At 35.5% G+C, this 21905-nt stretch overlaps 1 protein-coding gene across 1 annotated transcript in view; it reads right to left on the bottom strand.

Moving 5' to 3' along the window:
- LOC125237517 (mucin-5AC) overlaps positions 1-16636 on the bottom strand; it is a 160342-nt gene extending 143706 nt beyond the window's left edge. The window contains exon 1 of the mRNA XM_048144639.1: positions 16369-16636. Coding sequence (XP_048000596.1) covers positions 16369-16471 — 103 coding nt within the window. The 5' untranslated portion in view covers positions 16472-16636. The remainder of the gene's footprint in view (positions 1-16368) is intronic.
- Positions 16637-21905: the final 5269 nt, after the last annotated feature.

The following is a 21905-nucleotide window of genomic DNA, read 5'->3' as shown; positions in this document are numbered from 1 at the left end:
TAGACAGTAAGAAAGGTTTATCATTAATATCATTATCAAACTTTTAGCGTCTTAACTCTAAGCCGTAAAGTAACTAATCTTCCTAATGAAATTACGCATTATCATCAGATCAGGTCAACTGCTAACTATTATACCACCGAAGCAGCTTAACCCAAATCACACCAGATGGCGCTGATCGCTAAGTGTGTTAATTGCCTACATCGGGGGCTATAAACCATAGATAATCATAGACGTTTTTATCTGTGCTACCATGGCTGATTAGGATTTAAGAATGTTTAGATTTTATTTTGATACGACATGGAGTTCAGATATCAGGCACGTTACGCGCGCTAATAAGTTCAAGTAAAATGTTAAAAATATGTCTTTATCTTTTTCTATTTTGTTTTTTCGGTAACATTTGTATTTGTCATGTTAGTTCCCAAATAGTTCTAAAATTGTTGTATAGTTCTAAAATAGCATAACACTTACTTGCATATCCGTGAAAATACGATGGAAAAGATGCACTACAACAGTATGAAAATTGACAAATAACTGTCCGTACCAATACCATAAATTATATCATAATGTTTTCTTCTCGTTTAGCCTTTTGCGATAGTCTCACAGGATAGTTCACTCGATAGTTTGACTAGGCCCCGATTTTACTTAGTCAGTAGCATCTGCATGAGTAGGTATTTTCTGTCAACCAAGTCTAGCACCCTAAAGAAAAGGATGCATATAGTTTTCTTTGTTCCTATTTAATGACAGACTTGTTTGACAGAATATAGCTGTCACACCTGTCACACTGTAACACTGTCTGATTCACGGTCAAAGTTGTTTCAAAATAAGAAAAAAAACAAATCAAATTTTCATATCAGAATCTGCTTCTACTCTTAGTACTGTTCTACTGATGAATGATTCTCTATAAATGACTGTTGGTAAACTTTATTACATTGATATAAGGTTTAGAATGAGCAAAACGTGTTGATTGGATCATTCATTGATACGATCAACGGAAATCATTCATCGATGTGCTTAATTTCTGCGGCATAAATCGATGAATACCTTCATTTACTTCCGTTTTTTGATGTTTCTTGATAATGAAAAGCTAGGCTATGCTTAGTTTGATCTGTATTTTAATTGTATGTTTCCAGCGTTGTCTCAGTTGTACATACATAAATAAACGCACGTCTGTATTTTTTATATTTATTAAGGTAATTACCAAAAAAAAACAAACAATCTAAAACTAAATGGCGACCGGTCTGGCTCAGTCGGTAGTGACACTGCCTGCTAAGCCGCGATCCTGGGTTCGAATCCCGATAAGGGCATTTATTTGTGTGATGAGCACAGATATTTGTTCCTGAGTCATGGATGTTTTCTATGTATATAAGTATGTATTATATCGTCGCTTAGCACCCATAGTACAAGCTTTGCTTAGTTTGGGGCTAAGTTGATCTGTGTAAGGTGTCCCCAATATTTATTTATTTAAATACTTTATTGTATATTTACTCCTTTTCAAATGACAATCGTTGATGCTAGACGCCGATCGAAACGCAGGCTGACTCTGTCACGCCAATTCAGAAGAGCGATAGAGATAGCTAGCTACGATAACGATATTTTCGTAGAAGGTTTCGTACATTTGGCTACGTACCCGTAAAGTAGTACAATCAAGCTATAACTTTTATGAGTAATCCGTACTAAAAATAGACAGATTTTCGTCAAAACGCGACAAAATACCCCGCTCTGTTTCTCCCAAAACCAACGTTAATTTGAAAGTCATCGGGTACTTTCTCCGCCATCTTGGATAATGAGAAGCGATTACGTTTTATTGCAGCTTGTTAAGCTAACGAGTGCCATCGAAATATGGTTTAAAATTGTCGTAGACAGATGGGGTGTGCCTTTTTAGGGTTTCGTACCAAAAATGGTACAAAAGGAACCCTTATGGTACGACTCTGTCCGTCTGTCACATTACTAAATATCTCGAGAACTATTTTTGCTATCGATTTTAAATTTGGAATAGTTATAAACATTGTTAACCTATACAAATTGAAAGTATTATTTTTTTTTATTTATTAATATTAATTATAGAAAATTGCCAAAATGAAAGGGGAGCAAACTGTAAATTTCAAGTCCCTGGGTCAAGCGGGGTATCGTTAGAAAGAGCTCAAACTGTACATATCAAAACTATTTTTTATATTTTTTTATCTGTTGCCAAAGGAACAGACGTATCGGACCGTAAGCAGTCCTCAACTATGCGTTTCTCCAGAAACTTCCTGCCTCGCACAGCTATACTGTGGAATAACTGCGACTTTCAAAAGGTTCAAGAAAAGAGCGTAAACCGGCAATGGGCAGCAGTGACCGCTTACCATCAGGCGACCTGTCTGCTCGTTTGCCTTCAATCGTAGAAAAATTACACTTGAAATACAAGAGGGGGCGGAAGAGTAGGTATGATGGTCTTTGATGTGAGAGTACGTTTTCTTATGGTTTGAGGAGGGTTTCGATTCGGATGTATAGCGCATTGCATTACATGGATGATAGACGATTCTACTTCGTTTCGTCGTAGAAATGCCATTCGGCTACTGGGCCTGATGCCGCTACAGAAAGCTGCAAGTTTTTTTATTTATTTATTTAGGTAATTACAAACAAAAACCTTTAATTAATTACACAGTATCGTTAAACCAATAAGGTTTGTCTCGATACCTATTCTATTCCGCGGTAGATGTTATACAATACATCAATCATATAATTATGTAGGTATTCTATTCATTATACATATTATAACCAAACTAGTGCACAGCGCTATTCGTTTACCCCATGGCCTTGCATTACATATATTATGTACCAATACGAGTATTTATACCTATGTACGTATTGCCTACCAGTATGACAAGTTTTTACCACGTTTTTCTATGATAATATTTTCTTACTTTTCACATTTTACTTTACTTTGTAACCGCGTCCGTGAGATGGAAAAGAAAAACAAGATTTTGTAAACGTAACACTCTAAAAACAGATAAATAGTATAGGTACGTGTAATTGTAATTACACATGTGTGTAAGATATATTTTTCATGCCTTTTTATGTTGTAAACGATTGCATGCTTTTAAACAAGGCACGTTTAATGGGCCGTCGACAGGAAATAATAAAATATATTACTCGAAAACAAGTAGTAAAATCATTTCATTACTTGATAAAGTAATTACAAATTAAAATGCCTTGTAAGGACGCTAGGCACGAAGCATTTCGTACATTGACTCGCGATGTCTTATCTCTATCGCATGGGCGATGGGAATTATTAGCACTACGAGTATAAACGGATACGTATATGTCTAAAGTGAAGATTTTTCTTAAACGTCATTTTAACATTGACATATTCAATCCAAATCTACAATAATATTTAAGACGATACGGAAGAGGTCAATTCTCCATACAAACGCTCTCGACTATTTCCTCCCTGGTTTTTGAAGATAGAGCAATGATTTTCTCAACACAGATTGTTATTATTTTTATCTGTGTCGGACCGTTTTGATTTTTTTCGATAAATCTAGTTAATAACACTTGTATATTTAACTAAAAATTCCCAAGTTGAAAGGGGGCTCCTTTCCATTTTAGCATTTTCGCTACCGATACCGGCCCACTTGCATGAACTACTTAACTCAGGGTTAGTGGGCTGTTATCTGTCAAATTAGATATAAAGTGGTGGGTTAACCCTCGGGTTAACCCTCCATTTTCGTTGGTGCAAGTGGCCCTTAACGTATCATCGAATCGTGCTGTCAATCAATGTGCAGGCAGGACAGCAGTATAAATTAAAGTATATGTGTACTTTAATTACACATGCCATGGCGGGTCAATGCACTAAATTCTTCGTGTCATACTTACTTTAGTCGACGTTATTTAAGTCAAAACAGAAAGGGCCATACAAGATAAACCAATATCGCTCTAGGGCGATAAAAGGCATATTGTACCGTAACAATATGCTTGTAACCGCAAGATTGTAGCCAATATTATATGTTGCAAGGTGCAAGGTGCATTCTGAGAACATGCAGTCATGCACTCGTGGCCTAGCGGCCAATATTACCCCAAACAACGTTTTATTTCTCTAAGAACCAATTAAATTATTTTCATAGAAAACTTTTTTTTTCATGTTTACGTTTTACTTGTTTTTAAACAGAGCCTTTTACTGAGTGGTTGAGCTTATTGGAAAGACTAGTGTAGATTTCCACGTATTTTTAAACGGAACTTAAATTCCATTCTATAGGCAGTTGCTCTATGTACGATTTTTTTAAATTACAAATGTAACGAGTAAAAATGCAACAAAATCCACAAAGTGTACAAAAAATGGGTACTTAGTTCTTTACGTATACTCCTGCTGTAGTTCTGAAGTCGTACAATTTATGTCTGGGACTTATATTTCAATGATGACCAGCACGGGTAGCATGGTCGCGCGATAGACGATATCATATCAGGCTGTCCCTATCGCACTATTAATAAGTGCGATAGGGACGGCCAGATGTTTTATCATTTATAGCGCGACCATACTTGCCTGCCTGGAGTTTTTTATGGTGTTGTAATATTTACTATATTTAGTCGAGGCATAGCCTATGCAATTATATATTAATATCACGGTACTTACATATCTTGTTCATGTGTAGGCGATAAAGGCATTAAATAGTTATGTTTTCGTTTGTAACACTTATGCTAATATTAACAGTTCGGCGATCGAGGCATGAAAACATTAACCCCAATTTATTCATTTATGCGCTATTTCTATAATAAATTCTAACGTATTCTTAGATTACTGTCTCTAAAAATAAACGTGGTCAAAATATTACAGTTTAAAAACTTTCTGTCGTATTCAAACAAATGTTTCGAAGATGAGACGATGTCACTGGGATAAAAGTAATGGCAAAAAATTACACGTCGGATCCGTGTCATATCTAAATGTAATAATCGAGTAAGTATTTATTTAAATTTTACAGTAAACATCAAGGACTTTTGGGTACTCCCAGGTGTCCTAAATATAAATAATAGGCGATAAACAAACATAATGTTGTATGTAATATATAAAAGGCTATAATTCGATACTTTGTTTGTTTATGTTTCTTTGTTGTAAATGTAATCAAATTTTATAATGCTTTGTTCAAAACGTTAGTATGTAAGCTAATATAAAAATAATATTATACATAACTATTTCGATTACTTTTGTACTAAGTACAAATATCGCAACTTTCGCAAAAACTATCGATAAAATCGACATAAAAAGTAATCGTTTGAGATCTATATCGACATCCGTGAACACTAGACACTAATGGTCTCCATTCCAAAAAGTCTTAAATGCTTGTAAAGTTTAACGCAAATACGCCCTTTTAATACAAAGTAAAGGACTGCTTCTACTGACCCAGTGCGGTGCAGGTTTTCGCGCGGTACCATCGACAACACTGTTAACTGTACATTTGTAATCCTTATTACAAGGGCATAAAGTCTACCGATGGTTAGCTAAGAGTGTTGCTGTTAGTACGGTACGACTGTCAGCGTTTTTGTAAACTTTAGAGATTTTTTAAACCTTATTTGGTATAAAGTGGATTTTTTTAGACGTATTCGAAAGTCGACTGTATCCTGTGAGGTGACATGGTTTGTAACTTGTAAGGTTGTACAGTCGAGTTCATAAATATGTGTAAATTTTTTCACCTCAGTACAAAAATGTACTCATGTTTTGGACTGCTGGGGTGTGGTCTTTGGTACTGTTGATACTAAAGTTGGCGAGATGATGTACTCATATTCTGGACTGGTGGGGTGTGGTCTTTGGTACTGTTGATACTAAAGTTGGCGAGATGTCTTCCGAGTCATAAGTATGGAGAAATTGGAGAGCATGCATTGTGTGCTCGCTCTCTAGACTCCTTGCACCCACAAAAGGATGCTAATACGCAATAATGTGTTATTCCACATGAATTTTGCAATAAAATGTCAACTTTAACCGTCAAATTTTTGAGTTGACATGTTATTGCAAAATGCATGTGGGATAACAAATTATTGCGTATCAGCATCCATTATTTAGCAAGGTGTCTTTCGTTCAGTCACAGTGGTAGTTGTGTTCTTGGGTTGACTTTTATTTGACTGATACTGACTGATTTGACTGATTTTGACCACGTTTATTTTTAGAGACAGTAATCTAAGAATACGTTAGAATTTATTATAGAAATAGCGCATAAATAAATAAATTGGGGTTAATGTTTTCATGCCTCGATCGCCGAACTGTTAATATTAGCATAAGTGTTACAAACGAAAACATAACTATTGTATTTAATGCCTTTATCGCCTACACATGAACAAGATATGTAAGTACCGTGATATTAATATATAATTGCATAGGCTATGCCTCGACTAAATATAGTAAATATTACAACACCATAAAAAACTCCAGGCAGGCAAGTATGGTCGCGCTATAAATGATAAAACATCTGGCCGTCCCTATCACACTTATTAATAGTGCGATAGGGACAGCCTGATAAAAAATTAAATAAACTGGACCTATTTTAAAATGTGTTTCTCTCGAAATCTTTGACCCGGAAACTACATTATGCTTACCTGATAAGTATTACTAAGAAGTAATTTAATACTATTAAGCGACTTCATATACCGGATCCATTTTTAATAGTTAATTTTTTAGTCCAGTTCCGTGTTCCGGTCTTCCGGTTCCATGCATGAGTATGACAGATATTTAACCATTTCACAGAGGTACTTTATTTTGTTAACTAAACATAAGAAATTGTTTTAGGAGACTGAGTAAAAGATTTTTTCTGCAACAAACATTTTTTTTTTACAATTTTTTTACTGGTTTTCAGCTTAATAAAATAAGTACTTCACATTTTTTACAACAAAAACTAGTTTTTATCTATGATTTAATATTAGGAACATACTCATAGTTAGAATATAAGTAAATAAAAATTATGTGTACGATTTTTCCACTATTTTTACATGTATTTCCATACCCGCTGACACTGGGTCGCCCCTTCAATTCCAACCAAGCCACTTGCTAAACGATTCGGTGTGGTCATAAAGTTTGCGGTCAACTAATATGGCGGATATTTTAAAACGGTATGTTGATTGCTCATTGCTAGTAAAACATTTGAAACTTGTAGGAGTGCAGAGTTTAGTGATAATTTTAGACAGGCAAGTGTTTACATGTTTTTTGTAAAATGTAGATTTTTACAAGTTACACGTTATTGTAAAATGTAGATTTTTACAAGTTACAATGTAGGATTGTTACAAGTTTTTGTAAAATGTATATTAGAAGGTATGTAAACCTGCAAAATGTAAATACTAGTCGAAGTATTTTCTTCTTAAGACAAAGTGATCATATGTGTGAGAGCAGGCTCAACCGCTCAATTATTATTATTTACTTATATTATTTGTTTGTCCTTTGCAGTTCTCGGGACTATGGAGTCCAAGACTTTTGATCCTTCACGCTTAAATAGGACGATTAGGTTCTGATTTGAAAGGTCTTTTGTTCTAGAAGGAGAGAACCTTCTAGTAGGTTCTAGAAGGTCTGATGAATGTAAAGTGACAGGTGGCAGAGGTCGATGACTTGTGTGGATGGCCTTATGGGCAGATCTAAAGGTCTCTCATTACATTTATTACAACGTATGCGATTTAAAATACCTGATACGTTGTAATGAGTTAATATGTAGCAAATTTTTATTTTTATATACATACCTATAAGTATTCAAAAACTTACAGATTTTAATTATAACCGCATTGAGATAAAAAGTATACGTTAAATTCTACTTATCTTAAATTTGAGAAATTAATTAGATTTATATGGGCTTGAAGGGTAAAAAAATATTTTTTTTAATTTTTTACAGGATCTTTTTAGGGTTCCGTAGTCAACTAGGAACCCTTATAGTTTCGCCATGTCTGTCTGTCCGTCCGTCCGTCCGTCCGTCCGTCCGTCCGTCCGTCCGTCCGTCCGTCCGTCCGTCCGTCCGCGGATAATCTCAGTAACCGTTAGCACTAGAAAGCTGAAATTTGGTACCAATATGTATATCAATCACGCCAACAAAGTGCAAAAATAAAAAATGGAAAAAAATGTTTTATTAGGGTACCCCCCCTACATGTAAAGTGGGGGCTGATATTTTTTTTCATTCCAACCCCAACGTGTGATATATTGTTGAATAGGTATTTAAAAATGAATAAGGGTTTACTAAGATGGTTTTTTAATAATATTATTATTTTCGGAAATAATCGCTCCTAAAGGAAAAAAAAGTGCGTCCCCCCCCCTCTAACTTTTGAACCGTATGTTTAAAAAATATGAAAAAAATCACAAAAGTAGAACTTTATAAAGACTTTCTAGGAAAATTGTTTTGAACTTGATAGGTTTAGTAGTTTTTGAGAAAAATACGGAAAACTACGGAACCCTACACTGAGCGTGGCCCGACACGCTCTTGGCCGGTTTTTATTTTGTTATGCCCAAAACAAACATACGAATTCGTTATAAAAGTTGCAACAAAAATTTCAAGTTTTCAAATTAAATTTCGGGTTTCTACATCCACAGTTTAAAAAGTTTTAAGGGAACTACGTATTTCATCAATAAAAGGTGAAAATGATACAAACTATTCCAATAAGTAGAAAAATTCACGCCATTTCTTCGTGACCAATGTAATATAATATCCAATTCCATTTTATATTACTATTAATATAGCAAATGAGTTTGGTCATCGACTTTTTCTTTTAATATCATGTTGTCACAGATTTCTACGTGCCACTTCAATATCAAGCCAACAAGAACCTTATAATAAAACAACTAAAGTTATTTTTCAATTGTTGCAGGTGCTGACCACAGACAAATAAATTGGAGAGAAGTATGGAAGCGCAATTTTGGAGTCTGCTTGTTTTGGGAATATTTTTAATATGTGATTTTGTATTTTGTAATGACTTTCAACGATGTTTTAATAAGAGGTTTATTAAAAAGTAACTCTTTTACATAACAGTACGAAAACTGATGGTTTTTTTGCATGTACCTGTGTTATTTAAAAATTATTACCTATGTGATATTTTGTTTCATGTAAATTGTGCATTCATTTTTTGTTCTACATAAAACATATTTTTTAAGCTGTACTTCTACAACTTTTTGTAAATATAATTTCATATTGTTAGCCCTAAGAATGGTCTTCATATTTTAATTTGATCAATACACTATCGTTGCAATTCAAATATGACATAACCTGCTAAACTTAGATTTATAAGTACTAAATAAAGATATTTTTAATTTACTTAATACAATAGTTCACCTACTCGTAAATTCTAACCTTACCTTATTGAAATAAGGTCACAAATCACCAGATAAGTGTTCAAACAAGGTCTATGTCACTTATCATAACAATGACAGACAAAAAGTGACATTTCAATACCCGTTACGTACAGGTATACACCGTGCCATTAACGAAGACGTCTACTTTGATTCATAATGTCATACTATTAAAGGCTCAATGAAGCGCCATGGTGAATGGCAGGAACTGTAATATAAAAGCCGTAAGAAATGTTACAATACAAGTGATTATTGTATCACAATGCACATGTGAAGATAATTCAAGAAATGGGGGAAACATCATTAGTAGTGTTCTTTCATTTGTTTAGCAACTATGTCTGTCCGCCTTTTAGCTCGTAGTACTTAAACTTCTGAACAGATTGAGATGAATTTTGATACGTATTGGCCTCAGAGATGAACGTAGGATAGTATTAATTAATGTTATGCAAAACAAAGTCGAGAAGACACTAGTTTCCTGTTCGCAAATGAAGAGAACTAAGAACATTTTGTGTATTATGTAGGTTCAGCACAAAATCGGAAAATTTGAGACATATTAACAGTGCATACTGCAGTGTCTCAATTTTGACAAGGAGTAGAAATATCACGTGTGGCATTTATGATATGCTTTTGAAACTTATTGATAAACGTTCTCATTTCAAATATTCTGGCTTTTTAAACTTTAACAGAGGTTCAAATAAAAATAACGCCACTTAACCAATTATTTGTACTTTGTTGTGGCGTTAAATAAATGTTTTCTTTTCTATTCTATTTTATTCAGGAATGAGTTTTTCAAATTACAAAATTCGATCAATCCTTTTTAGTCTCTTAGATTTGAACCCATTAACCCAGCCCAACATAGCATATATCCTTTCACGAAATCAACCGCGACATTGCCAAAGAACCATGAGTGACATTTAGATGACCGGCTTGTGCAAGTGTTGGCAGAGTTGCCAACCGGTCACTGTGTAATCGAGAGAAGATTCAGAATGTTACGGAACTATGTCTTTTATAAGTTTACTTAGTAAGTTTGTGTGTGTTGTCTTGTCTGTGTGTGTTTAAAATCTGGATAAATGTTAAACCCCCCCCCCCCCCCCCTTATTCATAAACGTACACTAAAGTAATCAAGCTGATACAGTTCGGTCACACCTCGGACACTGGCGATCAAATATATTGAAAGAGGTGCATTCCTAGCAGACAGTCTTATCTCGTATAGGTGAACGCGTACTATATTTTTATGAGTGAAATATGACAGGTCGACTGTTCGTGTTTCTGACAGGCGGTAACTGTGGGGTAACCGAGAGGTGGGCGGCACATTCAGCGGGGAGCGGGAGTGGCCATACTGTACGATAGTACTCTTTATTATACTGTGGTTCGGTTGTCCCTTTCCGACATATTTAATTGGTGTGATAGAAAGGGGCCACCGAACTTTATCGGCTTGATAACTTTGGTGTACGTTTATGAATAAGGGGGTAAGTCTTTTGCGGTTTTTTTTTTTTCTTCTTAAAAACCAAAGAAAAGCTGATGAATCTATGTTTCCTTTCATCAAGAGGACATTCATAAATTTCAAAAAGTATAGAATAGCTTAACCTATGTTTTTGATTTGAGGTTTTAAACCTTACACGATAGCATATCTAAAAAATGTCACGCAAAATGACATTCAACCACCAAAAGCGCCACCAGACAATAACTAGAAACAAAAAGGAGATCGTGTAACCTGTCCTAAAACGTCCATAACTCGTAGAGAGGAAGTGTACAAATTGCCATCTTAAGTTCGTGAAAAAGTGACATGACTACTAGTAACTTTTAAATTGATAATACTCGTAAAGTCTGGGAATAGTTATTTGTTATACAAGGGGGCAAAGTTGTATTTTAACGCCGAGTGTGGAATTGAAAAACGAGCAAGTGAAAGGATTCTATAGTTGAACCACGAGCGAAGCGAGTGGTTCTAGAATAGAATCCTGAACTTGCGAGTTTTTTAACACACGAGAAGTAAAATACATTTGCACCCGAGTGTAACACAAAACTTTTCCCCTCACTATAGCAAGGAAACTACAACGCAAAGAAATGCGTTTATCACTGCTTCCAGTAGTTCCACAGGTGGTAAATCATCTTTATTACTAGATTCACCTACTTTTATCAATTTTAAAGCGTTTAATTTGACTTTATTCAAGGTCAAATTACTTTACCCACTAGTGGATAAAATGCGTTTTTACCCGCTGCTATTAAAGGACAAAACACGTGTTTCCGAGCTAGTGAGGGGAAAAATTATTTGGGTGTAGGGTAAGGCGACACTAGCGCCACTTTCGATATTTTTTTATATCTTCAAAATTAGATATTTTTTTAGTAATACTTATTAGTAAATGTAAATAGTGTTTTGTAAATTAGCGACTAATGTAGACATATTTCTGAAATTAGATGTAATTTTGAAGTAATCGAAAGTGGCGCTAGTTTTGCCTTACCCTTCGTCTTAATATAAAACATCACAAATCAATTTCACCATCTACTTGCCACTCAGTTTTGGTCCATTTATTTGAACTTATTTCTTTTGTCATACTTGAACTACTCCATTAATCTACTTCATTATAAACCTATCAAATTATCAATATCTTCGTTAATTAAAATAGCTTGCTAATTTGGCCGCAAACTGGTATATAATAACTATGTGGTGCAACATTTGGAAGAATGTGAAATATACGCGATTATGTTGATGTGAAATTAATTGTCTATTTGTGGTTTACCTGTACGCTATGTTTGATGTTGGAAAAACTTGAATATTTCATTTATTTTCGAATTTGAATTGAATATTCCATTTGATATTGATGTATCAGTATTAAAAGTGTGTCGGATATAGAGCTAATAACTTAAATTTGAATCGAGCAGTCAGTAAGAAGTAAACTAGTAACATTACAGTTAACAGACGACCGGTCTGGCGCAGTCAGTAGTGACCCTGCCTGCTGCGCCGCGGTCCCGGGTTCGAATCCTGGTAAGGGCATTTATTTGTGTGATGAGCACAGATATTTGTTCCTGAGTCATGGATGTTTTCTATGTATATAAGTATTTATATATTATATATATCGTTGTTTGAGTACCCACAACACAAGCCTTCTTGAGCTTACCGTGGGCCTCAGTCAATCTGTGTAACAATGTCCTATAATGATTATTTATTTATTATAGTTTACTATCTATTTTATCACAAATGACTCTGAGTCATAACATAATTTGACAAGAATAAAGTAAATTTTAATGAATTAATGAATGTGTCCTTCTAGTCTAGTGGTTACAAAATAGGTACCTTTTTTATTATATACCTCTATGTACAAATTATTTTATAATTACATTACATTTTTTTATAATTTATGTATTGTATGTATGTATGTGTGTTCTATGTATATAAGTATTTGTATATTATATATATCGTTGTCTGAGTACCTGCAACACAAGCCATCTTGAGCTTACCGTGGGACTCAGTCAATCTGTGTAAGACTGCCCTATAATATTTATTTTATTTTATTTATTTTATATGTACAGCTAATTGTAGCATACCTAAATCAGCAATTCCCGTCAACTTTGTACAATGCCACGTCAGCAAATTTTAATTGATCCTATTTTGTTACCAACATTTAGTAATATAATTCGACTTTCGTAAGATATATACAGGATAATTGTTATAATTAAGAAAATACAGATACTAGAGAACCTTAATGACGAAATAAAACTTAATAAAATATCAATTCATCAACAAAATCTTGGTAACAAAATAGGAATTAATAAAAACAAATTTAACTTTTCCCTTAATTTTTGTACAAAGTTGACGGGAATTGCTGAAATAACTATTGTAGAAAGGAAAGGAAATAGTTTTTGACATATTTTTTATATATATGTATATCCGTGTAATAAGCATGAAAATTACATGTGCTCTACCAAAACCGAAACCAGTTCACATAAATTAAAATTGGTCAAAACTGCATCTTGGCCAACGACAGGTTATGTAAAAATCCTTGACATTAATGATATATGAGAACATTTGCAACATATAATATATACTTTAATTAATTATGGATGCGAGCTTATTCTATTACAATATATCGTCACTACTTTTAAAAAATCTCGTATCTCACGCTGCACCTCAAAGTTAAAACGCAGTAAGTCTATATACATTCCAAACACACTTACTACAATTTTCTTTTCATTGACAGACGAAGATACAAGTTTTTTTAAAAGTAGTGACGATATGTATCATGTGGAGATTTGAACTTGTAAAATTAGAATAAAATAAAAATTATAACTGTTCGCTAGTTAACACTTAACGGTTCAAAAAGCTCTCTTTCATAACGCATCAAAATAAAACAAAAACAGAAGATGTCAATTAACACCGAAATAAATTACACATATGAAAGAAAAAGTGACCAAGGCCTCTGGTGCCTGGTGGTGGTGGTCTGGGTTTATTTCGGTTCGGTATTGAAAATATTTCAACTTGTGCTATCTTAAAGTAGTCACACCACTATATATACAAATTAAAACCGAAATAAACCCAGACCACCACCACCACCTCAGGCACTGGAGGCCTTGGTCACTTTTTCTTTCATATGTGTAATTTATTTCGGTTTTAATTTAACTTGTGTTAATTGGAATAGAAGATGTCGACTGATAGGGACGGCCCAAGACAACTTGATAGCGATTGTGGCCGTGCAAGGGTTATGTAAACGTCGTAATGTCATAGAGGGTTGACGTTTAATATGACATGTGCATGTTGTGTGAGACGGCGGGGCCTTGGGGCTCCGAGGCTAGCTCCTTTTTCAAAGAGTTAGGGCGTCGTTTGCGGGAGAGGGGCTGCGTACCTCGTTCTGGGTCGTATCTGGTCCAACAGGTCTCCATTGCCATCCAGCGGGAGTAATGGGGACTTTTGAGCCAGGTACGATCCAGGGAGGAATATTTTAGTTTTAGTAACGGTTACTGTCAACTTATCTTAGCATAACTCTGCCTCATTTTCATCAATTTCTTGGGGTTGAATTTAGAGAAAAGATTTCTAATTTGCACGCAAGCATTGAATGTGTTTTGTACGTTTACATTTTAATATAATCATTACAGCTGCCTTAAGCAAGAAGACATGGGAATGTCACTTCCTCTCCTATCTACCACTAAATAAACCCATAACCCACCAACCCACCTTATCTAGGCAGGCAAAAACTTCGTTTATATAGGGAAATGACTGCTATTTTCCCTGTCAACTGATTATCACCAAGATTTTAGCGAACATTTCAGATAGTTAAGATTTTGCAAATCACTAATTAGATAAAAGGCCTTGATTGCTCAATAAAAGACAACGCTATAAATACCTCATTAACATATTTTAGCACAAACGGGAACCTGTCCTGATATTAACTGTTTTATTATGGGTACTTACAAGTCACCTTTTTGACCCAGTGTCACCCATTTGTAGATATAGTAAATTTAATTCCATATATGTTCATATTAAGGTTCAATTTTGATTATGAAACGTTTACCTTTGATGAAGTTAACTATTAAAAAAAAGAGATTTTTCAACTAAACTTTACTATAATTTGGAACTCTATCCATAAGATACAAGATATCATTTCGAATATGTTTTTCAGTTCATTAATTTAAAGATTTAATGTAGCTGGATATTTGAATACGATTATAAGAGTATTCATATATCACATCCATTCATGAATAGCTTGACCTAGTGAGGTTATAGACCAATAACTTTAAATATTTGAATACTTTTACTTTTATTAGACGTTTAGAAAAGGTCTAAGCGTATATCTTATGGTAAATAATTAGATGAATGTGACTCAATTTCACGCAACTAAAAAGACTAAGATACTGGATATGTCATGGAAAACTTTTCAAAATAGCGAAATTTGTATGCAATAGGAGGCAAACGAGCAGACAGCAATCCCTGCTGCGCATGGACACCCGAAACACTAAGAGGGAAGGTGCATTGCCAGCCTTTAAGATGTGTGTACGCTCTTTGATTTGAAAGTTTCTATAAATTTTCCTAAATTTTCGGAGAAGTTTAAATTTTCCGCTACCTGCATATTTATTTACCAATAAATCTAATCCATCGATTATTACATTATTAGGTACTAAAACTACTACATATAACGTGGTTTCACTGTTACTACATTACCTGTCTTACGGCTCCATTTTGACATTTTGACCCACTTATATGTCCGGTTTGCTTGTCAATTTATATGTACGGTAATTTTTGCACCACTGAACTGAATGTTAAGAAATTGTTTATATTTTTTTTACAACCAAAAACATACTACTAAAGTTTTTCCGGCTCATTTTTTGGTATGTTGAAATTACTTAAAAAAATGAAAGATATAAGGATTTATAAATCGTTTTAGGTTTCCTTTTAGAGCTATAAACTGTTCATTATTGATACTAAACTATTTATTTCAATGAATGTGTGTGTTTAGTAAAACGTCCCATTTTGTCGGTTACCATTAAGGAGAGATTTACTTTATATGAATAAACTGACAAAACAGCTTTATAGCAATCGACAAAGTGGGACGTTTTCCCGTGCACACGCACAAATAACGTAGAATTATCGTAATTCATAATGTACGAAAAGCTTTACATCCCTCGCGACATATAAGCGCGCGTTGATGTCTTTATCACTACATGTCTTTTTATGTAAAATAAGCTTTTTCCCGCGGCTTCGCTCGCGTTAGAAAGAGACAAAAAGTAGCCTATGTCACTCTCCATCCCTCCAACTATCTCCATTTAAAAAATCACGTCAATTCGCCGTGAAAGACGGACAAACAAACAGACACACATACTTTCCCATTTATAATATTAGTATGGATTTCTGATAAAATTCCTAATATTTATTGTTCATAACTTTTATCTTACATACAAAGCAACGAATATAGTAACATAATTTGTCGAATTAACATTCAGGTTTTATACTAACGACAGTATTTTGATTTATGACTTTTTCTTCGGCCATGAAGTTTAAAAGTTCTCTTGTACCATAAATACCTAACATAGATTCCTTAGACTAGGTGTGACAACTTGTCAATTTGACAGCTGTGCCCACATAAAAAAATGCGACTTACCTTGACACGAAACTAGAGCTGAGCTTAAAATAAAAGCGAAGAACACGAAGCCTCCAAAGCTCCTCATGTCGAAAGCACATCCAAATAATCTCGGCTGCAGCATTTTCCACACACTTTTAAATGGACATCACAACACCACGTTTATATAAAAAAAGTTTTTTTTTTCGAGAATTTTTTTTTGACAAAAATTTTTTTGTTTTTTTTTAAGTAGTCATGTCCGTTGTCCGTTGTTTGGTCGTGACCGTTGTGAAAGTTGTTCGCGGCGCGATCGGCGCTTGACTGAGACGGGTCGGTGCGCATGCACTGCCACCTCTCTAGAATGGTGAGGCAGGGGCGGCCAACGTTTTATCGGTTTTCGGTGCATCCGGGATTTTTTAAATGTTTTTATATGGGAATATGTTGAAATGGGGGTACAAAATGCACATTAAGAGTCATGAAATGATAGACGAAAGTTGATATCAAAAGAATTGTCTGTGTTATGTTATCTGTGTGGGTCTGTCTTATACCTTCAAGACACCCATCTTAAAGGCCGGCAACGCATCTCCAACACTTCTGGTGTTTCGGGTGTCCATAGTCGGCAGTGATCGCTTACCATCAGGTGACCTGTCTGCTCGTTTGCCTCCTATTCCATAAAAAAAATAGTATAGGTAGCAATCTTTCGACGATTAGATTAGATTAAATTTTATGTCATATGATGTCATTTATAAAAAATATACGTGCACCCAAATGTTTGCCCTTAGGATTTGTAATATTTTGTACTGTGTGTTTCTATAAAGATGGTATTCAAATTCATCCTGTGTTATATTATCGTGAAGAACAATGTCCTGAAGTTATTTATAGGTACATATGTAAGTCCCGTGTATGTTTGTCCCGTGTGGTGACGGGTTAAGAATTTCACCACCCCCTTTCTTCCCGTGGGTGTCGTAGAAGGCGACTGTGGGATATGGGTTAAATTGTGGCGTGTAGGCGAGAGGCTGGCAACCTGTCACTGCAATGTCACAGTTTCGTTTTCTTTCAACCCCTTATTTGCCAAGAGTGGCACTGAAACCTGAGTAGTTTCATGTGCTCTGCCTACCCCTTCATGGGACACAGGCGTGATTGTATGTATGTTGTATGTATGTATGTACATATGTAAGTGAATCACAGTAAGTCAAGAAAACAGATCAATTTTTATCAATCCCGTAACACCTAATTTTATTGATCTAAGGAAGTCGTTAAGTAAAGTCGTAAGTGGGTAGTTAAGTAAAGTCGTCAATTATATGTCGAAGTTAAACTTCAAAGAGGTTCAGATAAAGTAGTATGCGCAGGTTCTCTAGGTTCTTTTAAATTACAAACGCGAAATAAAGAGGAATAAGAGAAACAATTTATTTTACAAGATAATATTTGATATCAATTAATAGTTATTTGTTATACAAGGGGGGCAAATTAAGTTGTATTTTAACGCCGTGTGGAGCAAGTGAAAGGATTCTATAGTTGAACCACGAGCGAAGCGAGTGGTTCGAGAATAGAATCCTGAACTTGCGAGTTTTTTAACACACGAGAAGTAAAATACATTTGCACCCGAGTGTAACACATAACTTTTCCCCTCACTATAGCGAGGAAACTACAACGCAAAAAATGCGTTTATCACTGCTTCCAGTAGTTCCACAGGTGGTAAATCATCTTTATTACTAGATTCACCTACTTTTATCAATTTTAAAGCAGTTAATTAGACTTTATTTCAGGTCAAATTACTTTACCCACTAGTGGATAAAATGCGTTTTTACCCGCTGGTATTAAAGGACAAAACAAAACACGTGTTTTCGAGCTAGTGAGGGTAAAATATTTTTTCGCCTTCGCCTCAAATTGTTACCCACGCGGCCCACGCCACTCGCCCTTTTTGACCTCTTTTAAATGCCAGTTGCATAAAATAATATTTATGTACTGCGAGGTATTTAAAAACAGAGTATCTAAACGTCAATATAACCGTAAATGTAAAACTAAAAAGCTTCCGCGTCGGTTGCGCGCCGCTGCGGCCGAACCCACTTCACTTTCAAACTCGGTCGCAGGCGAACACGGGCGGCGAGCCTAGTTCGGCGGTCGTATGCAAAAACTACTGACCTATATGCAGGTGTAAACAACAACAGGTCTTTAATATATATCCTGATCCTTAAGAACCTAAATCGAACCGAATTAGCTGAGTTTTGACTATTAGTCTGGCCTTGTCGGCAGTAATCCTGCCTTTGATGTCGATGGAAATAGTTTAAACTGGTATGCAAAAACTACTGACATACGCCATATAGATGTTCTTGAGGATGATGGACTCTAGTTAGCGAGAGGCAGTGAAAAGCATGATTAACGCCGCTCCGGTGCGGCGTCTAATGTAGTTCGAAACCAGTAAACAAGAGGTAGGTACTTAGGTTTACTAGAAAATAATGAATTAAATTGCCTACGTTTTAACTTTCCCTAATTATAAAAATGTTTTTAGCATCTGACCTTGTGGAAAAAAAGAGTTTAGACTACTTGGTAACTATACTAAATTAGCAGGCATTGTTTATTTTGCTCGTAGAACCAGGCATAGAATCAAGGCATCAGGCATCTTCTGGGCGAGCTCACTCCATCGTAGGCCACGTCTTTGCCTTTGGCTAGTCTGTGGCCAAGAGTAAGCCCATTTATGTAGCAATGCGAGTCTTAGAACGCAGCGTGGAGTTACGGACGCGGTTGGTCCTTTTAACATCTAAAATGCTGCGCTCCATAGCGCGTTGGCAAACCTTCAGTTTGGACTTCTGGTTTTCTGTGAGCGACCATGTTTGTGCACCGTAGGTTAGGACGTAGGGTAGGGGATTTATGTATAATAAAAAAAAATGAGCTGGGACAGAAAGCTTCTCTAGGGTAACGGACTCCCAACACTAGCAAGAGAAGCCAAACACTGCTGTGTGTGTAAATCTATTAAATACTAGCTTTTGCCCGCAGCTTCGCTCGCTTTAGAAAGAGACAAAAAGTAGCCTATGTCACTCGCCGTCCCTTCAACTATCTCTACCTAAAAAATCACGTCGATTCGTCGCTCCGTTTTGCCATAAAAGACGGACAAACAAACAGATACACACACTTTTCCATTTATAATATATGTATGGATCAGGTGCAAGCATAAACTATAGATTTAGATTAATAACCAAACTATAGATCTGACATACATACGTGCCGCATGTAGGTAATCATTCCTACCTCTTCTAAATCGGCGGGCTAGCACTCTGGCAGGTGATGTACTGTGCACCTGGGTTTCACGCCGTGGCTTGCGATGGTCGCGCGACGGCGATGCGACGCATACGAAATCAAACCTTATCGATATGGAAGTAGACGATGCGATGAGACGCGACGGCGACGGTCGCGCGACCGTCGCCCACGCAAGACACGGCGACAGACCTGAAATAATAGGTAAGTATAAGTTTGCGTGTATGAATAATACGTTCATCAAAAAATTTATACATTTTAAAAACAGTTATAAAACATTATCTCGTCATCTCACTACAAAAAAATTGGCTGCGACAGACGGACAGACAGACGCACGAGTGATCCTATAAGGGTTCCGTTTTTCCTCTTTAAGGTACGGAACCCTAATAAACGAAATTACAATGCTCGAAGTGTAAAAAAACAAGCATTTAACGTATAGCCTTCAGGTTTTACTAAGATAAGTAAGATGGGTATGACGAATTGATCAAAACTAATTGGTTAGGTACCTTAGATTTTTTTCCGAATCGTGAGTTTGTATTTAGAGATCCCGTATAATCTTTATAAATAATATGTACCTCTATAATCTTATTAAACTAAATTACAGCACACATTGTAACTAGACTGGTTCCGCATCTCGCCTCCAGCAATTAAAATATTTCTCAGGGATTATTAGAGAAATTTGCCAGAGTCAAAGAAACGTAGAGAATATGAACATAATTAACATTGAACGAATATTACATTTCTTATGGTAGTGTTGAAATTATTCTCTTTGTATTATTTATAATGAATTATTTATCTAATTTTATAGATGGACAATAAAATTGGACACTAACTTTGACAGATATGATATGACAGACCATAGACTAAGGACTAAGACTATTCTATTATCTTTGTGACAGACTAAATATAGACTAACTTGAAACAAAGATAGAAACCTAACCCTTTTAATGCGAGGTATATTAAATTTGTTTCGAAACATAGAACATGATATTGTTGCAACATCAATTCAAGGAATCCAGACTAATTACCTAGGTAAGTACGAGTGCGATCGAATTTAAATTGTAATTTAAAAATTATCATACCTTTCACACGCACTTGTTACCAAAACAGGAGGGTCACAAGCGTGGGGCGATTTCGAAAGAGGACCTGAGGGAGAGGTCAATGACCCGCGTTCGTTCATGTGTTTTTGTTTTATGGTTTTGTTCCTCACGTAATATGGACTTAGGTAGTACTTTCTATACAGATATATAATGTCGTCTGTCATCGGTATAATATTTGGTGTTGGAAGGTGACATGGCACTCATGGCAGTTGCTTCTGTAAAAACTTCAAATCAAGGATAAATAGGTACCTACCTTCTGGGCGACCTCAATCATAGGTAGGACGCGTCTTCGACTCGGCTAGTAAGTATTATGTACAGAGTTTTATTTCTGCGACGCGAAACGAAAACGAAACGCCGCGAAAGGTCGTCTGGCTCTGTCGCGCCAATACGCAAGAGCGATAGATATCTACGAGCGTTTCGTTTCGTGACCGTTTCTTGAGCATTTGTGCTATTCAGCTACGTACCCAGACATTACAGTACCCACTTTTTATTCGTACAATTTCTTATTCGACTGTACATCGCTAAAATCGGCGGGATTGTAAAAAAAACGTATCCAATTGGATATTAGGAATTGGGATATTTTGATTGGAAGGAATTGGGATATTGGGTTTGATTACTTAAACTAACCCGTGCTTGGGGAGCATTGAGAATATTTACAGCATACTTACAAATTATTACTTGACAAAAGTTGAGTTATGCGAGCCGGCTACTAACTTATTATTTCTACCCACATTATAAAAAAAGAAATGTTTGTTTAACTTAGATTATTTTAATAGGTACTACATTGTCTGCACATTAATTGTAAAATGCAAAAAAAATATTCCTTAATAATTAAGTAACTTTTGTAAACCTACCTACTTTAAACGCACGTTAGTCTATATAAGTTATAAAAATTGTATTCTCAAGTAAGTGAATTTTGTAAATTCTTTTTGGGAATAAAGATCTTAAACCGTATATAAATTCATCAAAAACATTGATCAGCACGGGAAGTGCAGCTTGATCTTACGCAGCAAAATTTTATTTAAGGAATAGAATTTAACGCATCTTCTCGAGCTTTACGGAGTTCTTAAAGTTTGTCTTTTACTCTTGCGCAGTTTACCATGACCTTTTTGCTATCAACTGCCAAATCGATGCGCAAGAATCCGGAGAAAGTGTGTAAGCGCGGTACGTGACGCCAATACAGGTTACTGATGCGTACGCGCAGGTTCTATTCCGATCGCCTGCGCA

This window comes from Leguminivora glycinivorella, chromosome 21 (genome assembly GCF_023078275.1).
Source record: "Leguminivora glycinivorella isolate SPB_JAAS2020 chromosome 21, LegGlyc_1.1, whole genome shotgun sequence".
Taxonomy (NCBI): domain Eukaryota; kingdom Metazoa; phylum Arthropoda; class Insecta; order Lepidoptera; family Tortricidae; genus Leguminivora; species Leguminivora glycinivorella.
The sequence above is the reverse complement of the archived record's forward strand: the minus strand, read 5'-3'. Positions and strand labels throughout refer to the sequence as shown.